Genomic DNA, 16,064 nt, shown 5'->3' with positions numbered 1-16,064 from the left:
TAGGATAATCCACAGGACGAAGCAAAAGCTGGTGTCGAGAACGTGCCCAGGATTTAGAGCCAGTAGATCAGAGATCCAAAGAGGTACCGAAGAGAAACGCAGAACAGAGTCAGGAATCGGTTCCAGGTTTGGTACACAGGCAGAAATCCAGCAGAAGTCCAAAGACAGGTCAGGCTCAGAGGTCCAGAGGCAGAACAGGTCAGGATCAGGCATTTAGAAACACTTGGGTATGCTAGAGCACACCAGCCACAGAGTCGAATAATTTGGCACTGATAACTGGTTGAGGGCTGGTTAAGTAGAGGCTAGAGCAGGTGGAACAGATGAACGGTAATGAGAAACTGGGCGGAGCTAAGCAGGTAAATGAAATGAGTAATCAGATCAGTTATCAGCACCAAGATCATGAAAAAAGCGAGCATCAATTTGCAACAAGCCATTAAGATGACAGAATGAACAAGAATTTAGGTGACAGTTTTCTGGTCAGATATGTAAATGGATAGAATGTTTTCTTACTCTACTCTTAAAATCAAATAAAGACAATGACGTCTGGGGGTAAAGACCAGCAACATGTCCAGGGCGTACCTCGCCTCTCGCCTGCCAAAGTTAGGCACCAGCCCCACCACGACCCTGACAGGACTAAGTGGGAGAAAATGGATGGATGAATAACATAAGCAGCATCTTGCTGAAATGACCGAAGGACAGAAGCTTCCTTATGAAGTAAAGTCTGCTCTGTCCCTTTCTGAGGACAACTCCATCCATCCATCCATCCATCCATCCATCCATCCATCCATCCATCCATCCATCCATCCATCCATCCATCCATCCATCCATCCATCCATCCATCCATCCATCCATCCATCCATCCATCCATCCATCCATCCAGATTTCTCCCTTTCTCCATATAGGCTAACATTTGATCGTTCACGCTCTCCATAGTTCCGCTGCATGCCTTTAGCCTTTAGCGAGCATGCGCGTTTCCTGTTGCTTGCGCGGTGAATTGTGCTGTCTGCGCTGTGCGGAGATGCAGGGGAAACCGTATTTAATGGGAAAACGCAGCTCGACACCGGTATTTCTATCTGGAAAACGCTGTTTTGCTGCTGGAGTCCTCCTCACTCTCCATCTCTCTGTGTGTGCTGTACGTTAACATCCGCCAGTGGAAACATCCACCTACCCAACTGACAGACGTAATCTCACTATACATCAGCCAATCTCATCCTCCCCTCTCTCATGACAAGGTGGGCACAAGTCCTTTCATGAAAAAAAGGTTAATTGTGCGACCTGAGTAATGTGCAATGGTAACCGTTATAGTTACAGTCAAAGTAATTAGTTAGATTACTCGTTACTAAAAAAGGTGACGCGGTTACTCCCATCACTGAGAGTTGATTGTCCAAATCAACAGCAGGAAATTCATTCTCGTCCACTTAAATTTTTGTTCGTCTTCAAATATGCAATTGTATCCCCTTTTTTATTCACATCAAAGAGTATTGTTTTAATTCTATTTAGCAAAGCGGTTCACCAGCTCCCTGTATTCAGCAACTTGTCCATCTCTGATGCACCCAATGACTGCAGAGTCATCTGAGAATTTCTGCAAATGACAGGACTCTGTCTGGTACATAGTAAAAAGGAATAGTGAGAGTACTGTCCTCTGTGGTGCTCCAGTGTTACTGACTACCTTTAACTAAGACCTCTATAGTTCTTGCCCAAGTGTGTAAATCAGACTGAAAAGTATTAAATGCACTGGAGAAATCAAAGAAATTATCATCACGGTGCTGTCTGCCTTCTCTAAATGACAGTGGGTTTGTTGAAGAAGGAATGTAATGGCATTTTCAGCAAACTCTGTGGCTTTATGCAAACTGAAAGGAGTCCCAATAGTTGCTTGTATGTAGGCAAGTCAAAGGAAATCTTTAAAGGACCTTCATCTTGATGTTTGCGTAAGAGGTTCATCACTATTGAGAAGTGATTGAAGAATTTTTTTTTTACTTTAACAAGGCGAGATGTTGTCCACAACACTGAAACCTTTTCTGCAGCAGGCTAAGTTTGAAAAGGTTCTGCAGAATCCCACAGAACTGATCTGGCCCTGACACCTTGGAAGCTGGTCTGAACTGATGGGAAGATGAATGTAGTTCTCAATCTCTGAAATAAACTTTCTTTAAAGGCGTGCAAAAAACTTTATTCAGTGTTTCCAAGCTTAACATGTTCTATAGAAGAAGAAGAATGGGCAGGAACTGTAGTCATTAAACATAGGAGAGAGATAGCTTGAGTAGAAATACTAATCATTGAGAATTTTTGAGAGAAATTGTACAAATGACTTAACACTTTTTCACGGGACAATTATGTGTAACTTTTTGATAGCCTATTAAAATCCAGAAAAAAAAAATTATGTATTTGCAAAGCACTAAGTTTTGACATTTGAATGCAGACCTAATAAAATAGACCCTTTCTCTGTTTGCAGAGGTGATGTTTAAACATGATCACAAACTGACATTATTCAAGTTGCTGCATATTTGCTCATAACATTGCATCCCACTGAAAAACAACCTGCAGCCCCAGTTCTGAAAGAATACAATGAAGGAAACTAATCCCCCATCATCTTGTGCTGTTTCATTTGTCAGTGACCCTATCGTCATCACAATTCAGGCCTTCCTGCAGGATAATGGCGTTGTGCCTCTGTCCATGACCCACCAATCGCTCTATGTTACGAAGGAGACGCAGGTGGCTATTGCTGGAATCATCCTGGCCGGGGTCTACGTTCTCATCATCTTTGAGGTAAATGGCCTGCTATGCTGCAGTGATGAAGAGGTTTTCATCCACTGTCTGCGGCGCAGTTTGTAAAATGTCATCATAAAGCATTTACAACACAAAAAAATAAACCACAGAACCTGTAGCAAGACACCTGTGGTCCTATGAGGCCTTGTCTGCTGGGACACCTGCTGTTCTTCATGTGCAGATTGGGCATAACTGATTGTTCTTTCTGTTATCTTAATTCAACTAATGATGTGCTGAATACACCTGCACTGCTTACATGATGTTCCTGCACCCCTTAAGCTTTTCAGGCGTTTGGATAAATGGTCTTTATTTACTGGAAAAATACCTATAGATTCATATATGAATCTATGTATAAGCAATTTCAGATAAAGCAGTTTTTTAAGATTACATCATAAGCCTTATGGGAAATAAAAATATCTCCTCCATGCTTTATAGATCAGAAAGCTTGTTCACAGTCTACTCAATTCACAAGCGTTTTACCAAGGAAATGTCTTCTTCACAGTGGGAGGTATTTTCTATGCCTTTCGCAAAATAAGTGTACAGCACAAAACAGAGTGGCATTCATTGCAGAGCAATGTCTACTATGCTTTTTTTTTATGATATAATAGTAAGGAAATATCCTTTATTATTACTGTTTATTACAAATTAACTATGTGTGCACTTTTAAAATAAACCAACTGATTGAACATAAATTTCAATACGCTATTACAGTAAAATCTGCTGTAGTATGAGCTGAAAGGCCATTATTTATTACATTTACACCTGCTTGGTGTAAACTTAATTAATATAATAATATAATAATAATATTTTATTAATAATTAATAAAATAAAATATCTAAGATTGTCTTCAATAAAAGAAAAGAAAATGGTCTCGATTGGTTTGTATTTTTGGAAAATCCAGATGTCAGAACTACTCAGCCATGCATGTGTATCAAAGTCATGTGTATTTTGTTTATTAATTTCATTTCACCCAAACAGAGGTCTTTTCAGAGGTCATGCCCTGCCTGCATCTATTCCTTATACAAGGGGCGACAGTTGGATGCAGGAGTTTCAGTGTTGTTTTGTCCTTGGGCAAGACACTTCACCATCATTGCCTACTGATGGTGGTCAGTGGGCCCTGTGGCGCCAGTGTACGGCAGCCTTGCTGCAGTCAGTGGCTGCCAGGGTGGCTGGTGCTACAATGTAGTTTGCCATTCTCATTGTGTGAGTGTGTGCTTGCATGGATAAATGAATGAATGTAGTGTAAAGTGTTTTGTTCAAGTCTCCTGATTTGAAAAAAAAAAGTGCTATAAGTACAAGTTATTTACCATTTTTACAATATACTGATATATACCATATACTGACCATACCTTCCATCTGTGTGCAGTGCTGCTGCAAATAGCAAATGCTTTTGGAATGTTCAAAATACACCAAATCACAGTGACAGGCAGTAACACATGCAAAATCCTCATTCCCTTGTTTTCAACTTTCAGCGTTCACACTGCAGCCTGAAGTGATCCGATTTTTTGGCCTATATGCGACCTTTATCTGATCTTTTCATGGCTGCCTGAACAACACAGATCCGATTTTTTCCAAAGTGACCCATGCCATTTGGCTATGTGTTCCTGACTTCGATACAAATCTGATCTGACAAATGCGACCTGGCCGTTCACACACAGGTCGCATTCACCCGACCTGAACACCATTAATACAGACAAAGGTCACTATTCTGGGTCTTGCTATGAAGAAGCGGCAAGAAAAACAACAACTAAGGCCTGTGATGTCATTGCGTCCTCTAGTGCGCATGCTGAACACTTGCGTTGTATGACTGGAGTTCACACAGGAGAGTGCATACAAGTCGCATATATTTGGAAATGTGAAGTGCAACTCTAAAAAAATGGATTTCACAAAAAAAAAATCGGAATTGAGCATCAAGGCCTGCACGGTGAACGTAGCCTTAGGTCACCTGCAATGCACCCATTGATTGCACAAGGAATTCAGCTTTTTCTACTTCAGATAGCAGATCTGACCCTTAGAGTTCCACAGGTACACATAAGTTATTCGTCTTCATTGGCCATCCGCAATTAGAAGTAATTAAAAAAGCTGATCTCTCTGATCCTGATGAGACATAAACTCACACAGCTGTTCCAGGAAAAGAACATCTTGAAAGGTGACAGCAAAGTTATGGACTGCACAGATGCCATCGGTGCTAATGTCACTTTCACTGTCAGAGGCTATCGTTGAAAGTCTTTGGTATCATTTCTTTCTTTCTTTAGTGCCGATGGCTGTCGGATTTGATCAAGCTTTGCCTGTATAATCTGTATCAGTTTGTCTAAGACTAAAGAATTAGCTTTTTTCCATTGCCTGAAGAGGACCGGTCACAAACTTCGTAATGAGACAGAGCTTATATGTTTTATCATTCAGGACATTGTTATGTCAGAACAAATACAGTATCCCAGATTGGATACTAACTGGGTTCTCCATGGAAACTTTCATAGAAGGCCAATTTAAAGAGCCCAATTTCCATTTATCTTTCCTGACCAGACAAAGAGAGGAGCCTTTGTTCTTCTTCTCCTCGCTTATTATTTCAACTGATCTATTTCAGACAGTCTACAGATTATTATCAATAATATAGCCTGGATTGATTAAAGACTATGGATATTATGGTTAAGATAATTCAGATTTCTAATGAGAGTAATATGAATGTTCTGTGCCATTCGCCTGTGCTATATTAATTTTAATAAAAAAGGCTTTCTCTTCATTTGATAAGGTGGCACACTTCTACAGTTAAAAGATTCATTATTGCATTAAGTTTGCTGAAATTATTCTACAAGGAATTATATATATATATATATATATATATATATATATATATATATATATACACTCACCGGCCACTTTATTAGGTACACCTGTCCAACTGCTCGTTAACACTTCATTTCTAAGCAGCCAATCACATGGCGGCAACTCAGTGCATTTAGGCATGTAGACATGGTCAAGACAATCTCCTGCAGTTCAAACCAAGCATCAGTATGGGGAAGAAAGGTGATTTGAGTGACTTTGAACGTGGCATGATTGTTGGTGCCAGAAGCGCTGGTCAGAGTATTTCAGAAACTGCTGATCTACTGGGATTTTCACGCACAACCATCTCTAGGGTTTACAGAGAATGGTCCGAAAAAGAAAAAACATCCAGTGAGCGGCAGTTCTGTGGGCGGAAATGCCTTGTTGATGCCAGAGGTCAGAGGAGAATGGCCAGACTGGTTCGAGCTGATAGAAGGGCAACAGTGACTCAAATAACCATCCGTTACAACCAAGGTGGGCAGAAGAGCATCTCTGAACGCACAGTACTTCGATCTTTGAGGCAGATGGGCTACAGCAGCAGAAGACCACACCGGGTGCCACTCCTTTCAGCTAAGAACAGGAAACTGAGGCTACAATTTGCACAAGCTCATTGAAATTGGACAATAGAAGATTGGAAAAACGTTGCCTGGTCTGATGAGTCTCGATTTCTGCTGCGACATTCGGATGGTAGGGTCAGAATTTGGCGTCTACAACATGAAAGCATGAATCCAACCTGCCTTGTATCAACGGTTCAGGCTGGTGGTGGTGGTGTCATGGTGTGGGGAATATTTTCTTGGCACTCTTTGGGCCCCTTGGTACCAATTGAGCATTGTTGCAACACCACAGCCTACCTGAGTATTGTTGCTGACCATGTCCATCCCTTTATGACCACAATGTACCCAACTTCTGATGGCTACTTTCAGCAGGATAATGCGCCATGTCATAAAGCTGGAATCATCTCAGACTGGTTTCTTGAACATGGCAATGAGTTCACTGTACTCAAATGGCCTCCACAGTCACCAGATCTCAATCCAATAGAGCATCTTTGGAATGTGGTGGAACGGGAGATTCGCATCATGGATGTGCAGCCGACAAATCTGCGGCAACTGTGTGATGCCATCATGTCAATATGGACCAAACTCCCTGAGGAGTGCTTCCAGCACCTTGTTGAATCTATGCCACGAAGAATTGAGGCAGTTCTGAAGGCAAAAGGGGGTCCAACCCGTTACTAGCATGGGGTACCTAATATAGTGGCCGGTGAGTGTATATATATATATATACACTCACCGGTCACTTTATTAGGTACACCTGTCCAACTGCTAGTTAACACTTAATTTCTAAGCAGCCAATCGCATGGTGGCAACTCAGTGCATTTAGGCATGTAGACATGGTCAAGACAATCTCCTGCAGTTCAAACCGAGCATCAGTATGGGGAAGAAAGGTGATTTGAGTGACTTTGAACGTGGCATGATTGTTGGTGCCAGAAGGGCTGGTCTGAGTATTTCAGAAACTGCTGATCTACTGGGATTTTCACACACAACCATCTCTAGGGTTTACAGAGAATGGTCCGAAAAAGAAAAAACATCCAGTGAGCGGCAGTTCTGTGGGCGGAAATGCCTTGTTGATGCCAGAGGTCAGAGGAGAATGGCCAGACTGGTTGGAGCTGATAGAAGGGCAACAGTGACTCAAATAACCACCCGTTACAACCAAGGTGGGCAGAAGAGCATCTCTGAACGCACAGTACGTCGAACTTTGAGGCAGATGGGCTACAGCAGCAGAAGACCACACCAGGTGCCACTCCTTTCAGCTAAGAACAGGAAACTGAGGCTACAATTTGCACAAGCTCATCGAAATTGGACAATAGAAGATTGGAAAAACGTTGCCTGGTCTGATGAGTCTCGATTTCTGCTGCGACATTCGGATGGTAGGGTCAGAATTTGGCGTCTACAACATGAAAGCATGGATCCATCCTGCCTTGTATCAACGGTTCAGGCTGGTGGTGGTGGTGTCATGGTGTGGGGAATATTTTCTTGGCACTCTTTGGGCCCCTTGGTACCAATTGAGCATTGTTGCAACTCCACAGCCTACCTGAGTATTGTTGCTGACCATGTCCATCCCTTTATGACCACAATGTACCCAACTTCTGATGGCTACTTTCAGCAGGATAATGCGCCATGTCATAAAGCTGCAATCATCTCAGACTGGTTTCTTGAACATGACAATGAGTTCACTGTACTCAAATGGCCTCCACAGTCACCAGATCTCAATCCAATAGAGCATCTTTGGGATGTGGTGGAACGGGAGATTCGCATCATGGATGTGCAGCCGACAATTCTGCGGCAACTGTGTGATGCCATCATGTCAATATGGACCAAACTCCCTGAGGAATGCTTCCAGCACCTTGTTGAATCTATGCCACCAAGAATTGAGGCAGTTCTGCAGGCAAAAGGGGGTCCAACTCGTTACTTGCATGGGGTACCTAATAAAGTGACCGGTGAGTGTATATATATATATATATATATATATATATATATATATATATATATATATATATATATATATATATATATATATAATGACAAAGTTTGGGCACTCCTATTAATCTTCATTTTTTTTATTTCTAAATATTTGGGTGTTTGCAACAGCTATTTCAGTTTGATATATCCAATAACTGATGGAAACGGTAATATTTCAGTATTGAATTGAGGTTTATTGGACTAACAGAAAATGTGCAGTATGCATTAAAACTAAATTTGAAAGGTGTAAAAATATGGGCACCTCAGCACAAAAAGAGACATTAATATTTAGTATCTCCTCTTTTTGCAAAAACAACAGCCTCAAGTGGCTTCCTGAAGCTTTGAATGAGTTCCTGGATCCTGGATGAAGAGATTTCTCACAATTCTTCTTTGTAAAACAATTCCAGTTAAGTTAAGTTTGATGGTTGCTGAGCATGGACAGCCTGCTTCACATCATCCCACAGATGTTCAATGATATTCAGGTCTGGGGATTGGGATGGCCATTCCAGAACATTGGAATTGTTCCTCTGCATGAATGCCTGAGTAGATTAGTGGTGTTTTGGATCATTGTCCTGCTGAAATATCCATCCTTAGGGTAACTTCAACTTCATAACTGATTCTTTAACATTATTCTCAATAATCTGCTGATATTGAATGGAATCCATGCGACCATAAACTTTAACAAGATTCCCAGTGCCAGCGTTGGCAACGCAGCCTCAAAGCATGATTGAACCTCCCCCTAATTTTACAGTGGGTAGCAAGTGTTTTTCTTGGAACGCTATTTTTTTGCAGCCATGCATAACGCCTTTTTTGTGACCAAACAACTCAATCTTTGTTTCATCAGTCCACAGGACCTTATTCCATAATGAAGCTGGCTTGTCCAAATGTCCTTTTGCATAATAGCGATTCTGTTTGTGGCGTGCTTGCAGAAAAGGCTTCTGTAAGAGCAAGATGATGCTTCAGGTCTTTGCAGGTAGTCTGTGGGTTGGAGCTGGTCTGTGGGTTGGAGGTGGTCTGTGGGTTGGAGCTGGTCTGTGGGTTGGAGCTGGTCTGTGGGTTCTCCTTGACCATTCTCACCATTCCTCTTCTCTGCCTCTCTGATATGTTTCTTGGCCTGCAACGTCTGGGCTTATTAAGAACTGTCCATGTGGTCTTCCATTTCCTTACAATGTTCCTCACAATGGAAACTGACAGTTTAAATCTCTTGAACAACTTTTTGTATCCTTCCCCAGAACGACTATGTTGAACAATGTTTATTTTCGGATCATTTGAGAGTTTTTTTTGAGGCGCCCATGATGAATCTTCATTGGAGATTCAAACAGAAGAACAACTTGCAACTGGCCACCTTAAATACATGTTATCATGATTGGATACACCCGGCTATGAAGTTTAAATCTTAATGAAGTTACCAAACCAATTTTGTACTTCAGTAAGTCAGTGAAAAGTAGTTAAGGGTATTCAAACCAATAAAATGATTAGGGTACCCAAAGTTTTGCACCTGTCAAGCTTTGTTTTAATGCATATTGCACATTTTCTTTTAGTCCAATAAACTTCAATTCAATAGATAAACATTACCGTGTCCGTCAGTTATTAGATATCAAACTGAAATATGTGCTGCAAGCCCCCAAATACTTAGAAATAAAAATAATGAAGATTAATAGGGGTCCCCAAACTTTTTTATATGACTTTATGTTTGTAATAAAACTTCGTAAGGGTTCAAACAATATATAAAAACATGTAAAAAACCAAAAGAAGACAGAAATGGACGACAGTTTTGCTGTACAAAACAAGCTAATATATGCTGTTAATCTTTTAATATCTAAAAGTGACAGATCTTTCCTCTTTGAAAAAAATAATGAGGATTATATCAGCATTGAAATAAAGAGATCATTTAGCTTACTACTTTGCAGCCATTCTTTACCATCCACATGCTTAATCATTTGATGTATTCTGCTTCAATGGCTGTCTTGATAGAACCTGTTCAAGCTAGATGACTTTGAAAAGCAATATTCTGTTTCTGTTTGTCCTTGATGTTCAAAAACTAACTGACTTCTATTACAGCCTGATAATGATCAGGATTTACTTGGTGTGAACTTAATGCTCCTAAAGTAAAGTGGTTCCTTTACTGAGGATGTCTGAAACACTGAGATGCAATATGCATGTGGGGAAATTGAAACAGATAAAGTAATATTCCCTGGGTCACAGGGAATATTGCCAGCAGGAAGACATAAATATTAACCTATACAATATAAATTATATCACAGTAAGAATAAAAAAACATAAAATACTTCAGTAGCAGGATTTACAAACACACTGTCAGCCAAACCAATAAAATATCCCTTACTAGAAGCCAGCAATATTTTGACCATATTTACTGTTGGTACATGCAACCATAAATGCTATAAATTTACAATATTTACTGATCTAAATGTTTAATAAGTACTAAAACTGTTTCCATTTTATCTGGGTTATATCTCCTGTTTTTTCCTCACTGTGACCAGTTGCTCAAACACAGTATTTAAGTCAAATAGCTTAGACATTTTGTTAGTGATGACTGGTTTGATGTCAAAGGTATACAAATATAATCTTGTAAAAAAATAGGCTTATATGATGCTGTGTAAATTTAGTTTGTGTTCTTTTGGTTCAGTTGTCAAATTTCTTTAAATTGCCAAACTCTCTTCAACCCAATATAACATTTTAAAACCTATATCTAAATAGTATATTATATATTATATATTATAAATTTATTTCTACATCCAATATCTATATATGAATGTTATATCTGTATGTAAATTTTATATTTTTATTTAAATCAATATCTGTAAACGAAATCTTAAATTTAAATCTTAAATCTAAATAAACATCTTAGATCTATATATATATATATATATATTTCAAATCTTTAATCTAAATGTTAAATCTAAATATATGTTCGAGATCTAAATATATATATATATCTTTAATTTCAATGTTAAATCTCCATCCAAACATGTGTCTGTTTTAATGTTAAATCTAAATCTAATTATACATCTCATATCTAAATATAGATCTTAAATCTTATTACAAACAGTGTTTTAATCTCATTAATAAAACCTATTAGGTTGTTTTCAATATAAATTTAAAGTCAACATGTGATCTAGCAAAATCCTAAGAAAATAAAATGTCATGAAAACTTCACTTCCAATATCAGAAAATTGAATTTGTCATTTCGTACTTTAAAATGTTCATAACATAAAGGAGATGCTTAACCCCCATTGACTGCAACATATTCTGGAAAATAAGCAATAGGAGGTTGTAGGCTATATTTTTTTATGTCAACCAATGAACCAAATTTCATTTGAGCAAACAACATTTTTAGGCAACATTTTTAGGCAGAGATGGTGCATGGCCACTTATTAAAATATGTTCCCATTGGTAAACTGTTCACAATGTTTGAAGTTCAAAAACCAGCGTTAAGTTGTGGATGTTTCCAATTTTCAGATTGTGCATCGCACTCTGGCAGCCATGTTGGGATCCTTAGCAGCCATAGCAGCGTTGGCCATCATTGGTAATGTAAGTGTCCTCATTTTCTCATCTGTTAAGGTAGTATGACCTAAAACCTGTTAAGGTTAAAATCTGATTGGTGCCAAATAATTATACAACAATCATTACCGTTTTTACCTCACATGACATATTGTCCGCTGGGGTAAACCTTTGTAATGTGGTGTTAAAACTAAACAAATAATATATCGTCCTTAAACAAAGGAGCAAAAGCCTTCATTGTTTAAATGATATTATTTTAAACAACTTTATACTTTATTTTCCCTATTCCCTATTACAGCTGAAATTTAATGAGGAACATATGTCCTGATTATCTAAGTTATGAAAACAACATTTTATTTAGAAGTCAATCTGAGATAAAATGTGTTTTTCTATCATGATCTAAAACTTTACACCCATTTCAGATGTGATCAACCATTAAATGAGTGTTATTAGCATTTATCAGTCTCAAATAAAGGCTTCAGATTGTGCCATCTCTACCATAGGTTTCCTATCGCTAATAATATGCAACCTATTATAGATAGCATTATTATTTACAATTTTCATACTTTATACTTCTAATCTACCTTATTTACAATATATTAACTTTTTTTAAATCTGCATTTTAAAGCTTTAATTAGAATGTATTCCAAAAGTCTCAGTAATATCATTTTAGTGTGGTGTTTAAAAGAACTCAATTGATGGGATATGAGATATTTTGTTTATGCTTTTTTGATATGAGTGACATGCAGATCAATTCATATACAATAGATGAAGAACTACTATCATTATGTTCAAAGTACTCAAATGCACCTCAGTCAATGACGTGGGTAGCAAACAAAAATGACCTCAGCATAAGGATTAATCCGGTGATAACAACCTACTGATCCCACTATTAGGTAGGAGACACAATCTGAAGCCATTCTATGGGACTGATAACCGCTAATCACAGCCATATAATGGGCTGATGACATCCAAAGCAGCGGAATTTAAATGTGACCACATTCAATTTCTGCATTTTTCCTTAAGCTTCAATACCCCCCATCCTTGCATTGTTTATCTGCCTTTGCAAGCTAGCTACAAACTAAGGCTTCCATTGAATTTCTTCATTCCATAGAAATTCCATATATATGCGTACAGTATGTTACAGTGATATAGAACCAGCATAACTGCCACAGATATGTTGCAGCAATTAACCAATTACATTACTCTTCCATGCAGATGCTTTGTCTGCACTGTTGCAAAATGAAAGCCTGAACTGGTTCTAAACAAAAGGAGCCTGACCTTTCTAATTGATTCATCTTATTGTATTAGGGTGTGCTCATGCACTTAGGACAGAGCAATTGAATGTCGTCTACATAACAACACAAAAGCAACCAAATAAGTTTCTCATTAATTAAGCACCCATACTGTTGTGCCAGAACACTCCTGCTATAGGAAATTGTGTGATATTTATTGACATATCTGATGCTGATTTGTTAAAATTTGTGTTGCGGCGGTGCCATTTTTTGGCCCGGATCCCGACACCTGATACCTGGCTGTGCAGTATTGGCCGATACCATCTGTTACAAATTAATGTGTGTGTGTATATATGAAGAACTGCATACTACTTGGATGTAAAATAATTGCCATCATGGCTTTGTCACGCTGCTGCCTACCTTTGTGAAGCAGGAAAAAGACAAATACAAAGTGAATCCAGTAGAACTTTTTGTTGCCTACCTGGAATGGGTGACAATACTTGAATAAACTTTTGGCTCTCGAAATGGTATCGATACTCTATTTGTTGGTTCTCACCGATACTGATACCACCATTTTAGTGCTGAATCAGGGCCCCGGCCGATTCTGTTATCGGTGCAACATTAATTGAAAAGTTTTGCTTTTTTTCTCTCAGTAAAATGTTTTGATAGGACTTAATAATCTTTAGTGCGTTCGTCTTTCACAGAGACCCAGTCTGGTTACTGTGGTGGAGTGGATCGACTATGAGACACTGGCTCTTCTATTTGGCATGGTGAGATGCTCCTCACGTGTTTTTTTTTTTTTTTACATAAAAAGGAGTTTTTGAGACTTTGGAAAATGTTCCCCTTAACTCATCTGAGTTAAGAAATGACTTCCATTCTTTTAGAATAATCGGGATTTAATTTGAAATGGAATCCATTTGCTACCACACAATTCATGCTAAAGTGTTTCCTCTGCTCCTGGCATGTGTGTTACCATACTGTATATGTTGACATCTACATTTTAAGTTTGCTTCATTTGATCAACAGCAGTGACTACATAAAGAAATAAATAAAGGTGACATGTGTTTTCATTTAGATTTTTTTTTCAATGTGACCTTCGTCTTCACAGATGGTGCTGGTTGCCATTTTTTCAGAGACTGGCTTCTTTGATTACTGTGCAGTGAAGGTGAGTTCATTGAATAATTATAAGTAGATTGATATTGTTAATGAATATATTGCTGCTGGCATTCGAGAAAATCAATACTTTGAAAATGTAGTTTTGTATTATTTAAAGGATTTATACCCTGTTAATTTAACTGCAAAACCCCTGAAATACTATAGGTTAAATTAGTTTAATTGTTGATTTTTTTTCATAGCATTTTGAGTTTATATTTCAATGATTCAATTTACTTCATGGTGTGAGAAGGATTGATTTTCTGATTCTACAGAGCAAGAAGCTATCAGGATATCATGTGACTAGTGAATATGAACCCAAAAAAAAAATAATTAAATTAAATTGCTAAGTTGGTCTGTACATCTTTTACCTTTAAATGAAAACATGCTTATGTATATTTTTTAACACACTAATGGATACATAAGCTATACATACCGTATATAAAACTGTGAGATATGGTACACACCTACAAGCTATAAGTTGAAATGCCTTTACAGTACAACTTTAAAATGTTAAGATATTGTTTCCTTTAACCATAATACTATTGAAAAAATTATATACTTGAACTGGGGGGTGTCAAAATCCATGCCTCCAAGTCCAGTGTCCCACAACTTTAAATGTGGCCCTAAAGCTAAAAAAAGAATGAAATGACTGAATTACTTCTTCATTCACCTCAGCTCTACAGTCCTGGTAAACATCTTATTATAGGTCTTATTTGAGGTTTTGTTGCCATAAAGACTGATCAGATTACAGGATATTGAAACTTGGACTGGAGTTTAACACCTGTGAACCATGGGCGTAGTTTTGAATAGGGACCATAGGGACATGTCCCTACCAAAATTTCGGACCGACCCACTTGACCCTACCAACAATTAGATGTGAATAACATGTTTATAATTTACAATACAGCTTTGTTGCAGCAGCAGAGGGGATGGAGAATATTGACAGACGAAAACATTTTTGTTTATATATTTTTTTACAATGGTATTGTAATGGAATTGGTATAATTCCTACTCTTAGTGGGTCGCTCAGTGAGCTAAAGACATGTTTTAGAGTCTCTATATACAGTGGGGCAAAAAAGTATTTAGTCAGCCACCAATAGTGCAATTTCTCCCACTTAAAAAGATGAGAGAGGCCGGTAATTTTCATCATAGATATACCTCAACTATGAGAGACAAAATGAGAAAAAAAAATCCAGAAAATCACATTGTCTGATATTTAAAGAATTTATTTGCAAAATATGGTGGAAAATAAGTATTTGGTCAATAACAAATGTTCATCTCAATACTTTGTTATATACCCTTTGTTGGCAATGACAGAGATCAAACGTTTTCTGTAAGTCTTCACAAGGTTTTCACACACTGTTGCTGGTATTTTGGCCCATTCCTCCATGCAGATCTCCTCTAGAGCAGTGATGTTCTGGGGCTGTCGCTGGGCAACATGGACTTTCAACTCCCGCCAAAGATTTTTTATGGGGTTGTGATCTGGAGACTGGCTAGGCCACTCCAGGACCTTGAAATGCTTCTTACGAAGCCACTCCTTCGTTACCCGGGCGGTGTGTTTGGGATCATTGTCATGCTGAAAGACCCAGCCACGTTTCATCTTCAATGCCCTTGCTGATGGAAGGAGGTTTTCACTCAAAATTTGACGATACATGGCCCCATTCATTCTTTCCTTCACACGGATCAGTCATCCTGGTCCCTTAGCAGAAAAACAGCCCCAAAGCATGATGTTTCCACCCCCATGCTTCACTGTAGGTATGGTGTTCTTTGGATGCAACTCAGCATTCTCTCTCCTCCAAACACGACGAGTAGAGTTTTTACCAAAAAGTTCTATTTCGGTTTCATCTGACCATATGATATTCTCCCAGTCATCGTCTGGATCATCCAAATGCTCTCTAGCAAACTTGAGAACGGCCTTGACATGTACTGGCTTAAGCAGGGGGACACGTCTGGCACTGCAGGATTTGAGTCCCTGGTGGCGTAGTGTGTTACTGATGGTAACCTTTGTTACTTTGGTCCCAGCTCTCTGCAGGTCATTCACTATGTCCCCCCG

At 38.6% G+C, this 16,064-nt stretch overlaps 1 protein-coding gene across 1 annotated transcript in view; it reads left to right on the top strand.

Annotated features, from left to right (window-relative positions):
• oca2 (oculocutaneous albinism II) overlaps positions 1-16,064 on the top strand; it is a 70,000-nt gene that overhangs the window by 3,597 nt on the left and 50,339 nt on the right. Inside the window, exons 7-10 of the mRNA XM_038269236.1 lie at positions 2,610-2,763; positions 11,580-11,651; positions 13,561-13,626; positions 13,965-14,021. Coding sequence (XP_038125164.1) covers positions 2,610-2,763; positions 11,580-11,651; positions 13,561-13,626; positions 13,965-14,021 — 349 coding nt within the window. The remainder of the gene's footprint in view (positions 1-2,609; positions 2,764-11,579; positions 11,652-13,560; positions 13,627-13,964; positions 14,022-16,064) is intronic.

This window comes from Cyprinodon tularosa, unplaced genomic scaffold (genome assembly GCF_016077235.1).
Source record: "Cyprinodon tularosa strain WSP-4 unplaced genomic scaffold, ASM1607723v1 ctg725, whole genome shotgun sequence".
NCBI lineage: Eukaryota > Metazoa > Chordata > Actinopteri > Cyprinodontiformes > Cyprinodontidae > Cyprinodon > Cyprinodon tularosa.
This window is presented reverse-complemented; position numbering and strand designations above follow the sequence as displayed.